The sequence below is a fragment of the Schistocerca nitens genome, chromosome 3, assembly GCF_023898315.1.
Source record: "Schistocerca nitens isolate TAMUIC-IGC-003100 chromosome 3, iqSchNite1.1, whole genome shotgun sequence".
NCBI classification, from domain to species: Eukaryota; Metazoa; Arthropoda; class Insecta; order Orthoptera; family Acrididae; genus Schistocerca; species Schistocerca nitens.
Genome location: NC_064616.1, coordinates 39,463,916 through 39,482,420, shown reverse-complemented (window position 1 = coordinate 39,482,420; position 18,505 = coordinate 39,463,916). Strand labels below are relative to the sequence as shown.

The 18,505-nt window shown below is 35.7% G+C and overlaps 1 protein-coding gene across 11 annotated transcripts in view; it reads left to right on the top strand.

Annotated features, from left to right (window-relative positions):
- Window positions 1–18,505, top strand: part of LOC126247986 (serine/arginine repetitive matrix protein 2-like) — a 162,863-nt gene that overhangs the window by 121,383 nt on the left and 22,975 nt on the right. For 10 of the 11 annotated variants that reach the window (XM_049948569.1, XM_049948567.1, XM_049948564.1 and 7 more), the window contains 3 exons: window positions 8,676–8,737; window positions 8,832–8,921; window positions 13,624–13,784. In XM_049948569.1, the coding sequence (XP_049804526.1) occupies window positions 8,676–8,737; window positions 8,832–8,921; window positions 13,624–13,784 (313 nt within the window). The remainder of the gene's footprint in view (window positions 1–8,675; window positions 8,738–8,831; window positions 8,922–13,623; window positions 13,785–18,505) is intronic. The other variant, XM_049948561.1, reaches the window with a different exon arrangement.

Below are 18,505 nucleotides of genomic sequence, written 5' to 3'. Positions count from 1 at the left end.
TGAATTCACGGTGTTCTTATTTCAATTTCCAGGAGTGTAGATTGCACAGCTGTTGCAAAATTTTGAAGATTTCTAAACAGATTTCTGAATGAGTGCCTAGGATAGACTCCACTCGTAATTCTTATAGCTCGCTTCTGTACATAGAACACACTTTTTTTGCTAATGTTTGTTTTTTTTCCCCAAGAATACTATGCCATATGTTATAAGTAATGACAATAACCAAAGTATGATCTCCCTATTGTCAGATATAATTCTTAAGGCAAATATTGCTTTGCTTAATCTTACACACAGGTTGTGGAAATGGAAGTGTCACTTCAGTTTGCTGTCTATATCCACACCCAAAATCCTGGAGGACTCAACCTTTGAGTCTTGGGCTGATCCATTTTTAGATTTATTTTGTCTGCAACATTAGTATTAGAGGAGAAATGAACATAATTTGTCTTTTTTTAGATTGATTGAAAGACCATTAATTTGAAATCCATTTACGACATCTGCAGGTGTCTTCTTTACTACCTCACTTAACATGTTTCCTGAAGGGTTACTAACTAATATATTGGTGTCATGAGCAAATATTTTGACCTTTCCATGTTCTGCATGTAGTGGGAAATCATTTATAAATCTTAGATAGAGTGGTGACCCCATACTGAGCCCTGGGGCACCCCAATGGCAGTGGAGGCCCAGTCTGAAGATACATTGCCAGAGTGAATTCCTTCCATGATTACCTTCTGATTTCTACTATACAGGAAAGATTCGAGCCATTTGGCTACTGTTCCATTCATTCCTAAGATTTTGGCTTTATTCTGGAGAATACTGTACCTAACACTGTCAAAAGCTTTTGACAGGTCACAAAATATTCCAACTGTCATCACATTGTCATTTATGAATTCCAAAACATTGTCAACAAATGTGTGTATTTCATCCTCTGTTAATACTCCTATCTAAAAACAAAACTGGCTATTGCTGAGGATGTCGTATTTACTAACAAGGGAAACTCTCTGTCACTCCCCCCCCCCCCCCCCCCCCCTCAGATTTAGTGGTAAGAAGGCCCAGTGGATAGCCCATCAAAAACTGGACACACATTGAGCGTGAAAATGGGAAGAAGGTATGCTCAACTGTGAAAAAGAAGCAAAATAAAAACAGTGAATTCTTTAAGCTTAACAGGTGCCGTATAGAGGGAAGACAAACAGCTGTGGAATCGTGGTTAAGTGGTCATAGTGTCGGACTGTAAATTGGCGGAGCCATGTTCAGAACTCCTTCACTCCATTTATTTTTATTTTATTTTTTTTTTTTCACATTATCATGAACTGTACGTCTGGTCGTTGAAATATTTGTTCTCTTCTTGTAGTCTTAGCAGCTGTCATAGTATACATTGGTTGTAGGATATGAGTCACGTGGTAAGAACATGTTACTGTAACAAGTGAATATGATAAATGGTGAGAGCAGGTGAGATACCACATAGACGTCTCAGAGAAATGAAAACAACAAATAAATGATTGTAAACTATGTTACAAAAAGGAATTCAAGAGTAAAAATTTCCAAAACAGAACGCAACTTCAAAAACATTAAAAAACACAGAGAAACTGTGTGCTCGTGAAACTGTTGTGTTCATTTGTTGCAGCTTATGTGACAAATGTTTTCATCATTTCTTTGGGAGTGATCACATTCACATTCCTCTAAACTGGGCAAGGAGGTATGTCTCACTCACTCACTCACCAGGCATACAAATTAGGTGTGTCGGTGAGAGATCCCTATCATATGACACACGTACTGTGACTAATGCTATGTATGACACACCAGACTTGTTTTCCAGTGGAGGATTCGATTGACTTGTCACCTTGTCATCAAACATTTGCAATTCCCATTTGAGAGCCACTTCCTTTCGGCTACTAATAGAGTAGTTGTGCATAATGAGCAGTCATTATGGGTTCCTTCCTTACACCTTGCTGTTGCAAATTGATATTACACCATGACACAGACACAAATTTGAATACAGCAAACGGGGGGGGGGGGGGGGGGGGGGGGAATTGAATTGGCTGAGGGAGGCTTGAACACAACTCGCCCACTTGGCAGTCCAACACCATGACCACATAACCACGATGCCATTGCTCTGTCAGGCTGCTCTTTATTGCGCTTCTTGGCCTTGGACCACTCACTGTTTCTATTTTGCTTTTTTTTTCACAGTTCAGTATACCTTCTTCCTGTTCTCACGCTTGATCTCTGTTCAGTATTTGATGGACTGTCCACTGGGCCCTCATACCACAAAATCTGATGGGGGTGTGATGCAGAGTTTCCCTTATAAGATGCTCAATGATTCCGTTGTGCATCAGTTTCTCCAATACCTTAGAAAAAATGAGAGTACTGAAATTGGTCGATAGTTTGTAGCATCTGCCTTTTCTCACTTCTAATAAACTGACTTTATAAGTCCTCAAGTGACATATTAAAATATGGCAGAGGATTGTACTTATTTCTCTGTAGCAGCAGAATTTTTACTTTTTAAATACAGTTATTTTTTCTATTTCCTTCACTGTCATTTTCCAAAAATGCATCTCATCTCTTTTGCTAGTTCAAGTGTAAGTAAGAATTTTATAGCTTTATTTACAGAACCCAAGCACGCTGCTGGATTTGTAATAGTTATGAAGTAATAGTAGAAAATATTAGCCTCCATTTCAGGGTAATCTACTTTACTGCAACCATTTCTTAGACCAATCATTTCTTTTGCAGCTGAACTATTCCCTGCCTCATTTTTCACATATTTCCATATTGTCTTCATTTTGTTATTAGATTTATCAGTTTCCTCTTTTAAGTACATCGTTTTGGGTTTTTGTATTTCATACCTTAATATCTTAGAGTACACTTTATATTGCCTCATCATTTCAGAATTGTTACAATCTAGCTGGTGCATACAATTGCCTTTTTGTTTTATATGAGATTTTTATGCCCAGAATAATCCATGGTGTAAGATTATTGTTCAAAAAGACTTTTCTTCAGAAAGACTTTTAGATTGATTAATAAATCCACCAAACTTTTGAGTTAACATCTGCTGCATTATATTCTTCAGACCAGTCAATTAGTTGTATTTTCTGTCTGTATGTCTCCATTGTCTCTTTGTTTATTAACCTCAATGTTTTCCAGACAGGTTTTGATTTTAAATTAAGACTGAACTGAAGGACAGTAAGAATTACAATATCAAGATCTGATTGTCCATTTAAGACCTGACAAACTGTCAACCTGTTGTGCCTAGACTTATCAACAAAAACAATATCAGTTAAAGTACTAGAATGGTCAGTCACCTTAGTGGGAACATCTACTTCTTGCACTAAATATTAAGAACTCATCAATTGCTCTGTTACTAGTTTCAGCCAAGAAAGTTACATTAAAGTCACCTAGTAATAGGATTGAGATTTTTTGTACAATTTTGACAAAACTACTTCACAATGTTTGAGAAAGATTCCATACAGGTGCCCTGTAAATTGATAATATGGCAACTAATGTATTATTTGCTGTCAGTTCTGTGCCACACACTTCAAAATATCGCTCAACACAAAAACTACTTAAGTCTAGGGCTCTAAATACTACATTATTTCTAGCATAAGTTGCTACCCTGCCTTTCTCCATGAGTGGTCTGCAAAAACGAGATGTTAAACAGAATCTACCAATGCACAATATGTGAATTCCACTAGTGGCATGGTGTTCAGTGAAGCATAATATAACAGGTTGCTTTTCATATTCAGTATCATTTAGATTCATTACTAACTGATCTATTTTACTTTCTATTATGTTGATTTGTTTAATGTTCAATTGTGGACTTTACCTGCTTGAACTAGTACTATCACTTAACTACTTCTCATTTGATGATAGCAAGAAGGGTTAGCTATGGGTGACAGCATGTCAAGACTCCTGGCTGACATATTCATCAACCAGTTAAAAAAATAAATGTTTTGTAGGGAAAATTAAACTTGCTGAAAAAATTGTCTATTACATAAGATCTGTGTATGAACCACTACTTATGTCTGATGACACAAAAGCTGAACTTGTTACATTATTCAGTTTACTCCACAATAAAATGAAGTTCACAGTTGAACCAAAAACAGAGCAATCCATAAATGTCTTAGACATCACTACTGTTAATGAACAGCAAGAACATAATTTTTATATTTACAGGAGACCAACCTACAGTGATATTACGATACACAAATCATCACACCATCCAAACACCCACACAAGTATGGTGCCTTTAGAAACGTGTTGAACATGATACCCAAAACATTAACACAAGAAAATGACACGATTAAAGCAATTGCAATAAATAATGGGCTATTCAGAAAAATCGATTGACAAACTTTCCAAAAAATACAGACCAACATCAGTAATAGAAGCAACACATCAATAACAACTGCCACAACACGTATCTTCACACACCTATTTAGATACAGTATCACAAAAATATTGCCAACTTATTTAGAAAAACCAGTATAAAAATGTCCTCATCCAAAATCAACACAATTTGGACACCACTTATGTCACACAGTAAACAGAAACACTCCTATAACAGAACACAGTGGAATATATAAATTACAATGTAACAGTTGCCCTGCATTTTACACAGACAAAACAGGAAAAACATTCCATGCATGCTACAAAGAACCCATTGATGATTTTAGACTTAACCAATTTGACAAAACCACAATAGGTAACCACATGCACCTTAACAGACACAGATGAAGTGAGATGCACAACAGCTAACTGTACTCCACACACAAAACCATGATCAAACACTTGATCTGCTAGAACAATTCGAAATAATGTCACACAAGGAAAGATCTTCTGAAAACATGGTGAATGAACAGATGGAGTTTATCAGCTACAGTTTCTTCAGTAATTAGAAGTTTATTTTTCCCTAAAGAAACAAATATTTAATAGTGCAGCCATTTGATAATGTACAGCCACATTTGATATATTGACAAATGTTTGTTGTATGAATAATATTTCTGTATAATTAATAATTTAATTGCTTTGCAGCTTTACATTTGAAATTCTTTGACTTGTTTTAAATTGTGTTCACAAATTTGCTGTAGAATGGAAAGTGCACATGTTTACTCACACTGTGCTTCAAAAACATGTATCCACTACTGGAAACATTTTTGATATGTTTTAGTTTTGTTAATTTATATTCACAATGTGCCAATTTGTAATATACTGTTGTAATCTTACCAGGACCAGAATTAACCTAAATCTGAAAAAAATGGATAATTAAATTTTCATTGAGATGTATGAATCTCATCTTTATCCACGATTATGATAGAAGTGCAAGAAATGAATAAAAATTTGTGCCACGGCCAGGACTTGAACCCAGGTCTCCTGCTTACTAGGCAGAGGTGTTAGCCATTACACCATCATAGCAGTATAAGTAACACTGCTGCTTGGACTAGACTAGTCCATTGCCTTCCCTAGCATAAACCTCAATTCACATCTTCAGTTTGTGTTCAGCTTCTGTCATTATCATACCAAAAAAAAAAATTGATGTAGACTGTCGTAGCACCTGAAGGTGAGCCCCTAGGGTTCAAAATGGATCGTGTGTTGAAATAAAATTATGATTGTGACTGAAAGAGGTTGTTCTTTATTTTTCCTCTTCTAATAGTAATCAGGAGCAATTCCTTTGGTGTTTAGACAGAGATTTCCAGTTTAGTTGTGCAATGTGGAGCTGGAGTCAGCCCAGACAAATACTGCACAGCACATCTTTCTTGCAACACTCACTGTCAATGGAAAGTATTGGTTTGTTTCCCATTGCAAACAAAATTATTTTTAAAGCATAATTGTTTGTGTGTATTCAATAGAGCAGTCCCCAAGAAGTCTAGTGTGATATTTGTTTTATCAATAGATACTAACAGGGACAGTAAAACATGAACAACACCCAATTCTCCAGCAGCGACAGCACTGCCTAGGCCCAAGCCAACCACTACAGCCATGCAGCAGCACTGCTCAGTCACTGCTGCAATATTGGTTATTCTTGACGGTTTACCTTATCGATAACATGAATATTGCACTAAACTACGAGGGTCACTCTAAAAGAAATGTGCACTATTTTTGTAAAAATACAGTTTTCATTCTGCATGTGTGAAGGTTTAACAGTGTGTAGATACATCCTTCCCACTTGTTTTTAAACTTAGTTCAACCTGTTCCCGTGAGTGGCACCGTCACAGTATGTCTTCAAGATGGCTGCTACACTTGACATTCGTCAGAAGCAACGTGCTGTCATAGAATTCCTGTGCTGTGAAAACGAGACAGTGGAAACATCCACAAGAGGTTGAAAAAGATTATGGATATGCTGCTGCCGATCACAGTACAGTTAGTTGGTGGGCAAGCAGGTTACATGATGAAAGGGAGCACGGCAATATTGAGGATTGTCCTCACAGCGGCAGGCCTCATACTGCACACACTCCAGACAATGTGCAAAGAGTTAACGAATTGGTGACTGCTGACAGACGCATCACAGTGAACGAATTGTCAAGCTGCGTTGGGATAGGGGAAGGAAGTGTTTGCAGAATACTGAAAGTGTTGGCGTTAAAAAAGGTTTGTGCCAGGTGAGTTCCCAGGATGTTGACAGTGGCTCACAAAGAAACAAGAAAAACGGTATGCAGCGAACTTTTGGAACAGTACGAGAATGTTGGAGATGAATTTCTTGGAAGAATTGTGACAGGTGATGAAACATGGCTCCATCATTTTTCACCAGAGACGAAGAGGCAATCAATGGAGTGGCATCATGAAAATTCACCCAAGAAAAAAAAAAAAAATTCAAAACCACACCTTCTGCTGCAAAAGTTATGGCTATGGTGTTTCTTGATTCCAAAGGACTCTTGCTTGTGGACATCATGCCAAGTGGAACCACCAGAAATTCTGATGCTTATGTGATGACACTGAAGAAACTTCAAGCTCGACTGAGTCGTGTTCAACCACATCGGAAAAAAGCAGTATGTTTTGCTGTTGCATGACAATGCACTGCCACATGTCAGTCAAAAAACCATGGAAGCGATCACAAAACTCTGATGGACAACACTGAAACGCCCGCCTGACAGTCCTGACGTGGCTCCATGTGACTATCATCTCTTTGGGAAACTGAAAGACTCTCTTCGTGGAACAAGGTTTGAAGATGATGACTCCCTTGTGCGTGCTGCCAAACAGTGGCTCCAACAGGTTGGTCCAGAATTTTACTGTTCGGGTATACAGGTGCTGGTTCCAAGATGGCATAAGGCAGTTGAGAGGGATGGAAATTATGTGGAGAAATGAAAATATTGTTCCTAAAGGATGTACCTACACACTGTAAAACTTTAAACATGTAGAACAAAAGATGGATTTAAAAAAAAATAGTGTGCCTTTCTTTTGGAGTGACCCTCGTAATTTGGGATGCCTTATTGAATGGGCACATAAAATTTCAGTTTAAAAATCATTTTGTTTGTAACGAGAAACAAACTGACACTTTCCGTCAACACTGAGTGTCGTGCAAAAGACATGTTGAGCAGTATTTTTTTGGGCTCACTCCAGCTACCTATTGAAAAAAAGGAATTGAAAACATCTCAAAACACCAGAGAAAATGCACCTGATGACTCTTAGGAGAGATTCCCAGTATATATTTCTCCCACAGCAGGAAGTACTTCAATACAGAACTGCACTCTTGCTTAAACAATTGGCACCTGTTAATATTTATTGCAATGCAACTGAGATGGAAAAGTAAAGATATATCAAGGTTTATTTTTGTTTTGCCTTTAAATCCATCATAATTATGTAGAGGCAGCTAACAAGTAGCTGAATGCACATCTTGATGTTTTCATGAGAGACTAACTGATCCATTAAATTTCAGGAGTGCATCCACATGAATTCTTCTTCTTCTAGTATTTTGGTCATATACCTTTTGTCCAGATTGGAACTAAATAATTGTACTGTAATTTTAAACCACATGTATACAAGTGCCAGAGACTGTGATTGGCAAAGAGTATGCATAAATTGAATCTCATGCTGGAATATCAGTGCATCTTTAGTAGCTGCACTACAGCAACATATTTACAACTTTATTAAAGAAAATGACAGATTCCATGATTTGTCCAGGGTGAAACAGCTGTCTATGTTAATTAAATTCTTTGTCAAATGAAGTTGAAATTCATTTGGTGAAGAATTTAATTAGCTATTCTCACTTGGACAAATCGTGGAATCCAGCACTTTCTATAATAAACTGTTTCTACAGTGCAGCTAATATTGGTACATTGATATCCCATCATGGATCGGCCGCATAACAACAGTTTCAATTTATGCGTACTCTTTGCCACTGACCAACATGTGTGCTGCTCGTGTACCTGTGGTTTAAAACAACTGAACAAGTACTGTAGATTCAATCTGTTGGCTCACTCTGAAGAAATAATAATAATAATAATAATAATAATAATAATAATAGAGTTCATGCACTCCAAAAATTTAATGGAATGGGTAAGGTGGGTGACAATCTGTTTTAATTAATATCTGTAAGGAACTTGTAACAACTTATCATTGAAGCATCATTGAGAAATATAAGTGAAACTTTTAAAACAAAATTATTTGTCTTGATATAGTGTTGGGGATAGTGATAGATTGAACATACTATATTTTAAGGTGGTATCACAATCATGCATGGTTTGTTTAAATTTTAGCAAAACGGCCAAGAAAGAGGCCAGTGAACGCAAATCGTGTGACAGAGAGCTGCAGAAAAGAGGTAAGAAACTCAGCGTGTAACAATTTCTTTTTCATAAAGAAAAACAGATAAAGAATACATGGTGTTTGTCTAATAAATGTCTTCTTACCAAAAGACAAAACAGATGGACGAAGAGTTATGGTTCTGAAGTCACCCCCTTCTGAAGATCAGGATGTTGTGAGCCTCAGTGTCACCATACCAAAGGGTAATGAATTTTATTATGCCAACAGTATTTAGATTATCCCATAGTATTCCTAAGTGAGCTGCTAACCTCCTTACTGCTAGACAGTATGTTACATACCGATATTATTATTGTAGAATTTTAAAGGGAAGTAACGAGCATTGGGTACCATTTTGATTCAGTGTGCATATACAGATGTCTGCTAGTTTCCTTGCTTTCATTTTCCATTTACATTATTTTTGTCAGAATTTATCTTGCAGCAATCAGTTTTTCCTATTTAGTTTGAGAAATCTGCCTGTTGGTGTGTTACTGATATCACATTACACATGTTACCATTACGCCTTTCATCTCCCTCAACTTAGTCAAATGAAAAGTTCGTTCAATACGTGAGGATTAAAGATATTAATGGGGAGTTCTGGAATGTACATAATGAAAGGAGTAAAAGTTGTAATTCACTGTATAGCTGAAGAGTTGAGTGGTCAATATAACACGGCTGAAAACATGATAAGCTTTGGGATGATGATCTCCTTCAGAGCTAACTACATACCTATACTCTATTCATAATTACTTTATAACTGACTTTTACTAAGGAAGTACTGGTGTGAAGCACTTGTAGGTCCATGGCACACATTTGGCTGATCCCAAGAGACCTTTAGCCACAGCAACTACCTGTGGTTGCCAAATTTTCACTGCTATCACTACAACACTCCCCACTTGCATTACTCAAATGCTTCATTTTCAGGCTGCTTGCTGTCTTGTGTGATTTTCTTTATTTTCATTTCTTACAGCTGTAGGAGTTGTTATTTGTTGCTCCTGTTGTTTGTCATGTGACGGTAACATATTAATTACAAATCTAGCAATCTCTTTCTAGTAATGAAACAAAAATATATGCCAAATTAGCTCTTGCAAGTGGCACATCATGCATAATCTTTAATCAAAATTATTTTATGTTACAGATCATTTACAGAATTCTGGTGTGGAGGGATTGAAAATATGATTTTTTCATGAGATTTTGTTTGCATAATGTGTTCACCTATCTTCAATTAAAAAAAAAAATGCATATCAGAAATTTAGTAATGTCATCAGCAATATAAGAATACATTTTTATAAATTTTACATGTTTCATCTTAAAAATTTACTGTCATAAATGAAACTTAATTGGAAATGTAGTGCATCTCTTCAAGAACAAATTAATGCATGTTCCATCTTTGTTCATTAAATAATTTGCCAACTTGACCAAGTTGAATGAAATGTAAGGTTACACATTTGTTCTGTACTGGATGTGGCAAATCTGTTCCACACCTCCACATGTGCCTGCCTGAGTGTCAGTTCCAAACTAATTTTGAAAACACACACACACACACACACACACACACACACACACACACACACAGGGAGTACATTAAAAGATAGCAAAATTTTCAGTTTCGTTTCTGCATGGATCAGCCACTCAGTGCCTGAGTTATATGGTGAGTTACTAGCTTTACTCGTTTCATTATTTATGAAGGTTAGAATTGTTGTTGGGGTTTGGTATATATTTCAGTTACATGATGTGACACTTGGTAACTATTTATATGTAGTTGATAAACATGTTTAATGTTCATTATCTCTATAAAATGGACATTTATTACAATATTCAGGGTTGCCCAAGAGTTTGCAACCTAAATGCAGAACTGGACGGTCTGACCTGCAACCAACATATGAATATGTTGAAGAGCATTACAGAGGAAAGAAAAGAACGTACAGATCTAGGGCAAGAAAAAAGCATTTAGAGACAAATGACTCAAAGTGAGCATTGCTTATGTGTAAGAGAAACCAGTCTGTGATAGATTATGTCTGATCTTTGTTACAAAGTACACAATGGTCTGATATACAATCAGTGATTGTGCTACTGTGGGGGAGGGACACATGATTTGGATTGTTGAGCTGCCATTGAAGATGGCTGTGTTGTTCTCAATGGCATGCTCTACCACTGGGTATAAAATGTAGCCTTTGGCACCAGTTTGGTGAAAACCTGTGGAAAAATTGCTGCAGAGTTGGTATACAATGACTGGATTCACATGTGACCCTGCCTCCTACGGGGTAGGATATACCTGTGACAGGAGTATTTGGTGGGTGCATGTAACAGGTCTTCGACTTAGATCTTTCACACAGATGTAAGCATGTGGTAAGGGTTTGGATGTAAGAATGGCATAAGAAGAGACAAGAATGTCTTTTAGGTTGGATGGTCAGAGGTATTCTGCTGTGAAATATGTGGAAAAGGTTTTGGGGAGTAAAATTCTTTATTTCAGGGTAAGATGAAAGGTAGTGTGCAGCTTAAGTTGTAATATTGGGTGTGTGGGAAGAGAGTGTGCAGAATATCTAGTAGTGGACCAGCTTTAACGGTGATGCCTTTCCCTTAAGGCCTTGGCAGTTAATTTATTTTTCTCTTCAGTTATGAATCTAGTGTATGTATTTCAGCAGTACTAGTTTGACTGGGCAATGTTGCCATGCATGTGTTTGTGTGTGTATTGTATAGTTAGCTGTGTAGGAGAAAATCATCCAAAAGCTTAGCAAAGTTTACACCTTTGCTTATGTGCCCATTGATCTCTCAGTGCCTCAATACACAGTGTTTTGTTATGTTTCATCCTTCCATATCTTTTATTTCTCCAAGGACTTTCCATTACCAAGTGCAACTTGCTCTGCATCATAAACACATTAGTTTGATTCCTTGCATTTTTATGTGACCTTAATTAAATTATTTTTGAAATTCCAAAGTATCGCAGACATGTAGCACAAGTGCTTGTCGTAATGTTTTTTTTTTCCGTTATCATGAATGTTTCACCATTCAGGTGAGTTGGTGCCCAGTTTTGGGTATTGTAAGAAACCAGTAGCTACATTCATTTTATCGTATACTTGTTCAGTTAGAGTGTGTTTCTTTAGTGCAATGCACAGAAAAGCTTTATTTTTAAAATGCAGCTGCTTAATGCTTAACATAGTGTTTCATTTTCTTCTGTGTACTTCTGGTGTGTAGGTTGACATGAAATTCTAAATTTTGTTAGCACTATAGTTTGCTGTTTAAAGTAGGTTGTGTGCTGCAAATAGTGATCTGGGGAATGATCTTGACACTTGTTAGAATTCTCATGCCTGGCATATGTTTTAACGAAGTTCCAGTAGGTTTTTATTATTTTCTGAATACTCTTAAATCCATTATAGCAACATGTAAGAGAAAAAATGTCTGTTGATCGAAGATGAATAACAGGGTGCAAAAGTTGTGTAAAATGAAAGTCTTAATTTTATGTTGAATTATAAGGCCTATTTGTTTTTGAAAATTATCAGTTAACAGTCTGCTGTATGTTTCTGGAAGGTATTAAATGTTTGTAACTGTATGGCTCTAGGGATAGAAAACCTGTGACCCAATGGCTACATCATTCAAACTCAGGAGGATGACAGTTCAAACCTGCATCTGGCCATCCAGATTTAGGTTTTCTGTGATTTCCCTAAATTGCTTAAGGCAAATGCCAGGATGATTCCTTTGAAAGGACATGGCCAGTTTCCTTCTCCTCCTTCTCTAATCTGAGCTTGTATTCCATCTCTAATGACCTCGATGTCAATGAGATGTTAAACACTAATCTCCTCCTCATCCTCTCTTGGGAAAAGTTGTATAATTGCCTGCAAATCAGGTTCTAGTGGCCCTGATAGTCAGTGCCTACCACGTTTGGGAGGAAGACGGTTCAATCCCATGTCTGGCCATTGTGATTTAGGTTTTCCGTGATTTCCCTAAATTGCTCCTGGCAAATGCTGGGATGGTTCCTTTGGAAGGGTATGGCCGACTACCTTCCCTAATCCAATGAGACTGATGACCTCGCTGTCTGATCTCCTCCCCCAAACCAACCAACCAATGTACCACGTTTGTAGCAGTGTCTGAACTTCTCTGACTTTCAGTCAGTCATAGTGTGTATTCTGTGGATGCACTATTACATACCTCATGCTACTCACACAGCCACTTTTTTTTGTGATGGGTTTATTTTGACAGTCCTTTATCCTCCTTTTCATTTCCTTCTCTTGCCAAGTTTCTTATTGTTCTTTCCTGTCTTACAGCACCATCTCACACAAAATGTCACTTGTATTTTTGTATTAGTGCAAATCCATCTTAGGGATTGCTCCTTCCCTGTTTGTGTTCTCTAGTTGACATTTATCTCTGTCCAAACTAGCATGGGTTCATACCTCACTCTCCCTCGTCTTCCTCCTCCTGCCCTACCTCTCATTCAAACCCCCCACCCCCCACACACATTAAGAGAAGAGGTGATGTATATGGTCTTGTTTAATATTTATCCCATACTTCTTACTTCAGTTGCAAGTGTTTCCATTTATTTCATGTCTGTCTTGCTTCCCACCACACTACCATTTCATACATATATATTTGTACATATGCATTCTTTAATCTCCCATAGACAAAAACTGACACCAGATTTTAAGAAATATTTTAAATGATATTAACAGTAGTTTTTACGTTGTTTAGGAATGTGTGTGTGGGGCTTTAAATATAAACTTTAAGAATAGATTGGAATGACCTAATGTAATTAGGAGATGATGATGATGATGATGATGATGATGATGATGATGATGATGATAATGTAGGGTAAAGATACCTGAATATTTTTACATTTATTTGTGAATGACAAGCTGTGGAATCTTAGTTTCTTAAGCACATAATATGAACTTACAAAGCATCCTTTGTTTACAGATAAAAAGGATAAAAACTCTCCATCAAAAGTACCTGTTCACTTACGCCTTGGCCTTCCTAGTAGTAGCTGGGACACACAGAATTCCCATTCAAGACGAAGAGGTTATCGCAAGGTGAAGCTTAAACGCAGTGTGATTGTTTCATCTGAGAAAGGTCATAAGGTAAAGTTTTTCAGTATACAACGGAGCAGTTGCCTATATGAGTATGGTTACAATTATTTTTCATCACCTGCTGCATAAATGTAAACTGATGCATTGAACTATTCACAGCTACATTTTTTACTCTGTTTTGTTGATAATATTGCGCATTCCACCTGTTGAACATTTAAGTTTTATTAATTTAAATGTTTATCACTTAATTAATTCCTGTGCAGTAGCCTGCCACAGCTGTAAAAATGTTCATCTTAAATGCAATCATCATTATGAGATACATTGAACCAAAGTGCAGCAGGAGATTTAATTTTTCTTGTATGTCTGTTGTTTCATAAAGAAAATGCTCAATTTAAAAGTGTACATAGGACATGTTTACTGTCCTGGATTGGACTTTAAAAGAATCTTCTTTGAAATGCTTCACACATTCAGGTTAAAATGAGATTGTAATTTGATTTCGTGTGATGCAGGTCTTAATGAGCTGTTCATGTTGCATTTGCCCTATATATTTTATCATGAATTTTTTTATCTGCTAGTACATTTGAGAACTGAGTGCTGAATATTTTTATTCTCCATGACATTACCTGATCAGTCACATTGTTTTCTTAACATAATCTGATTTCACTGTTGGGCATGCATTTGGTTGCTTAATAGTAATAAATTTATGACTAGATTGTCGAGTTCAGCTACAGAAAAGATAGTACCAACAGTGACATTAAACAGTAGCTTCTGTATCCTTACCATGCAAGGACTGACCATATATGCAAATATTGAACATTTGCTCCAGTAACTGCATGGCTCAAGCTTCATTGTTTGAAAAGTGCTTTAGGATTCTGATGAGAAAAATGTTGTTCAGGTATATTATTAATATTGAATTAATTTCAGATCTGAATTATACAAAAGGTTTCTTCATATATTATCATTGATGCAGCATAAATCCGGCATTGCTTTGATCAAGGTGCTAACAGCAAAAATTTGAGAAATTGAGCCCTACTATTATTAATATTTTTAATGAAAGAACAAGGATGGAGAATGTAAGCTGAAGTTGCTATTGAGAAATGCTTGCATGTAAAATGGGTTACTGCACAGAACCACTTGGAAATAGTAGTAGTAATAATAATAATAATAATAATGAGATAGTCCATACAGTTTAACTCAATAACTGCATAATTTTTGTCTTTCTGAATGTTGAATGAGTCTGAGAGTGAGAGTTGAATGCTTATGTGTGGACATGCATAGCATGAATTAAGGTTGCTTAGTTATACAGTCTGTGGATAGAGGTTAAAATAAATTTAGATAATTTGTCTTTCAGATCATACATTGTTGCCTCATGCATTGATTGGATAGCATGCACTATTGTTGCTTAGTTATGCAGTGTGTGGATAAAAGTTAAAATAAATTTAGAAAATTTGTCTTTCAGATCATACATTGTTGCCTCATGCATTGATTTACATAGATAACAATATTACTACATTTGACTCAGCAAACAAAATTAAATTGATATACTCTGATGCAGAGACTAGTTTTTCCATTCAGATTAGTGCTGAGTGTCATACTTCAAAAAACATAAGTCCGACTTAATTATTTTTTCTCTCTTTGTTACATAAATAAAGGGATGTACATACATTTTTAAGTTACAATTAGTTGGCAGATATGTGGAAGCTACAAAATGTTTTTTTTGTTTTGGCTCAAATACAACATGTTACCTGCTAAGTTTCAGAAGAAAACTCTTTTCAAATAAGTTTCTTCTTTGTACTGATGTTAAGACTGAGTAGAGTAAATCATACAAGACAATGTTCTTAGTCTGTGTTCTAGTCATTGTAAATTGTTATTTTAATTTTACTCTTTTTTTCTTGTTATTTCATTGTTCTTTGTCACAAAAGTACAGCAGTTACATAAGCAAGAAATGTCAGTCTGCCACAGTATGTATAAAAACAAACACATACAAGCATTCCATTAAAAAAAGAAGTTAAAAGTTGTCACAACACTATGAATGTGGAAGTGTTTCACCCATTGTTAACTTATATATTTTTATCAAATTGTTTAACAAATTAGAAGTATTCTCTTCATGGTAAAAAATTATGTTGAAAATGCATGTATTTATTAGTAACAATAAGGAATACTCATTTCTCAATCTGTTTCAGACCAAAGGATTTGTAAATTTTAAACAGTGTTATAGCTTCATAAAATGTAAACTGAGAAACCACAAATGACAGCTTTGTCATGACTAACAAATTTAAAGCAAGTCAATTTTTGTTTTACTTGCATCTCCATATCCTACCATCCCATTCATTTCTTCTGTATTCTATTATTTTAAAATTTCCGTTCAGTTACTTTTTCTAAATTATGCACTTTGCCACAGTATATTCTCACAGTAGTCCTTTTTCCATATTATACATATTATAACTTATTTGTAGATTATCTTCATCTTGGAAGGGATGTCTGTTGCGAATTCTCCACACACTCTAGCTTATTTAGTAGCTACTTTCTGTCCCTGTTGTAGTCTTCTGACCACTAAGTTCTAAGTCTCATATAATATTTCATAAGAGCCTGTGTTTGATCTATTGGACCTTCTTAATTTATGCAGGGACCTGTTACTTTCAGATGTGAGTAGTTGTCACTTTGTTCTTTACGTTTCCAGCGCATCAATAGTTGATGATCATGTTGCTAGCTGATGAGTGATATATTAGGAAAACAAAATTGCAGTAATTTTTGATGGGTGAGCATGTAGCACTTTTGGGTCTGTAAACTGGATACAGTCGAATCAATCAAATTCCACTATAAATAAGATTCCATGAAAAGTATTGCCTATACCAGGATGGCTTTGCTGATAGTGAAATTCAGGTGAAAAAAGTAAGTGAGCAGGTATAGGTTAGGCTAGCATTATATATTTCAGGGGTGGTGCCAGTTATGAAATGGAAGAATATTTGTAGTGTAGATAGAGTTAAAGATTTAATTAAAGTACCCAAATGGTTGGGTGTTTCTGGATTGCAGATTTCTCGATAACATGACAGTGTATTGATTCATCTGCAATCTCTGACAGCAAATAGGTGCTTAAATGCAATAAGAGAAAGTTTCCATTGGGTGACTTTCTGAAAATTTAACAATTTACATGGCATTTGGCTCAGATGTGCAAAGGTTTCCATTGAGCTGTTAGAGGTAAAAATATCATGAAGCGTAGATTTCAGTATGCATTGAGGTGACTGTGGTAAGTGTGACCATTGATGACCTCATTCATTTCATCAGAATATGTCTATTTTATTCCTTAAATGTATGTTGAATTGCATCTGAAGCAGTCGTGTGCTTCATGCCAGTAACAGGTATTTTATTTGGAAAGGATACAGAGTTCTTCAAAAAATTGAAGAACATCAGTTCTCTGTGGAGAAGCATTTTGCGTATAGTTGTAGAAAAGACCTTGTCTTACTGTTTTTGTACCATCTACCAAAATTTTGATGTAGGTCACAAACAATAGCCCATTTAAAGGTAACTTTATTGTATCTGTTTAGTGTTTTAGTAGGTGAACATTTCTGCAGTATTATAAAAATTTTGCCACATTGCATTCAAGGATTTACAAATTAAATCATAACAGTTCACTATAACATGCAAAGTTCCACACAACAGTGACATAAATAAAAAAAATGAAGAAAGTGGAAAGCATCAAGGTAGATTCTTCTTTACAGCCTTAATGCAAAGATAAATTGTTTTTTATTTCCTCTTTTTTTTCTACTGTTTGAATTTTTTTTCATTCCCAAAATAACCCTGTATTGCTTTCATAAACATTGCTGCTATTTTTGTTTGTTACATTCTCATTCCTTAAGGATTGTTTGTTATCAAGAGATTGTCTTCATATAACTTAAGCTTATTATGCACGGTTTATTTTTATTGATGTGAGTAAAGTAAGTATGTATAGTTCCAGAGAGTGCAAGGTTGTATACAGTGTTCTTGATAGGGAAATATAGCGATGTATGGATACACAGCTAGCTGAAAGGGGTGTTCGGCTAATCAGCCAAAATTTCAGTGGGTATGTCTGCATGTTCAGGGACAATATGAATATTATGCTTTACACATTAAAGCACAAAGCTGTAAATACCAATTATGTCACTGACAACACAGAAAGTGAATGGCATGTTGTGAATTTGAAGCTTTGAAAATGAGCTTGTGTTTAAATAAGCCATAGTACTTATTCTTTTTGTATTTTAAATACTGAAATTGTTGTAACTCTCATAAACTAACATTATAGAGGCATTATAAAATGCAGATTTTTGTTGCATAATTTGTTACCACTGTTATGCTCTTTTTTTGTTAGAGAGCTGTGAGATATTTTTAAATTAGTGCAATGTACTGCAAAATGAACTGCACAGTAAACTTTTTTTTCATATACATATATTGTAAAAACAGTTGTCCAAGGAATCATAACTTTGTACAACCAATAACATTCTTCAAATAGATGTTTAGGTAACAATACCTAACACAGTTGTGCACTGCTAGCTTTGGAGTTTGTAGTGTACTGCTATAACAAAATATAATTGTATTTCTGTACATTGCTTTCAGCTGTCAGTAATTTTTTTATGTGTGTGAATATCGGCTCTTAAATTATCAGTAATTTTTTGTACGGAAAAGGTACTTTATTTTACACTCAAATGCTGAATATGTAACAAAAAGAAAAAAAACCCTTACAAAATTTGTTCACTTTGCTGTATATGACATATGACATTGCCAGAGGGATGTTAATT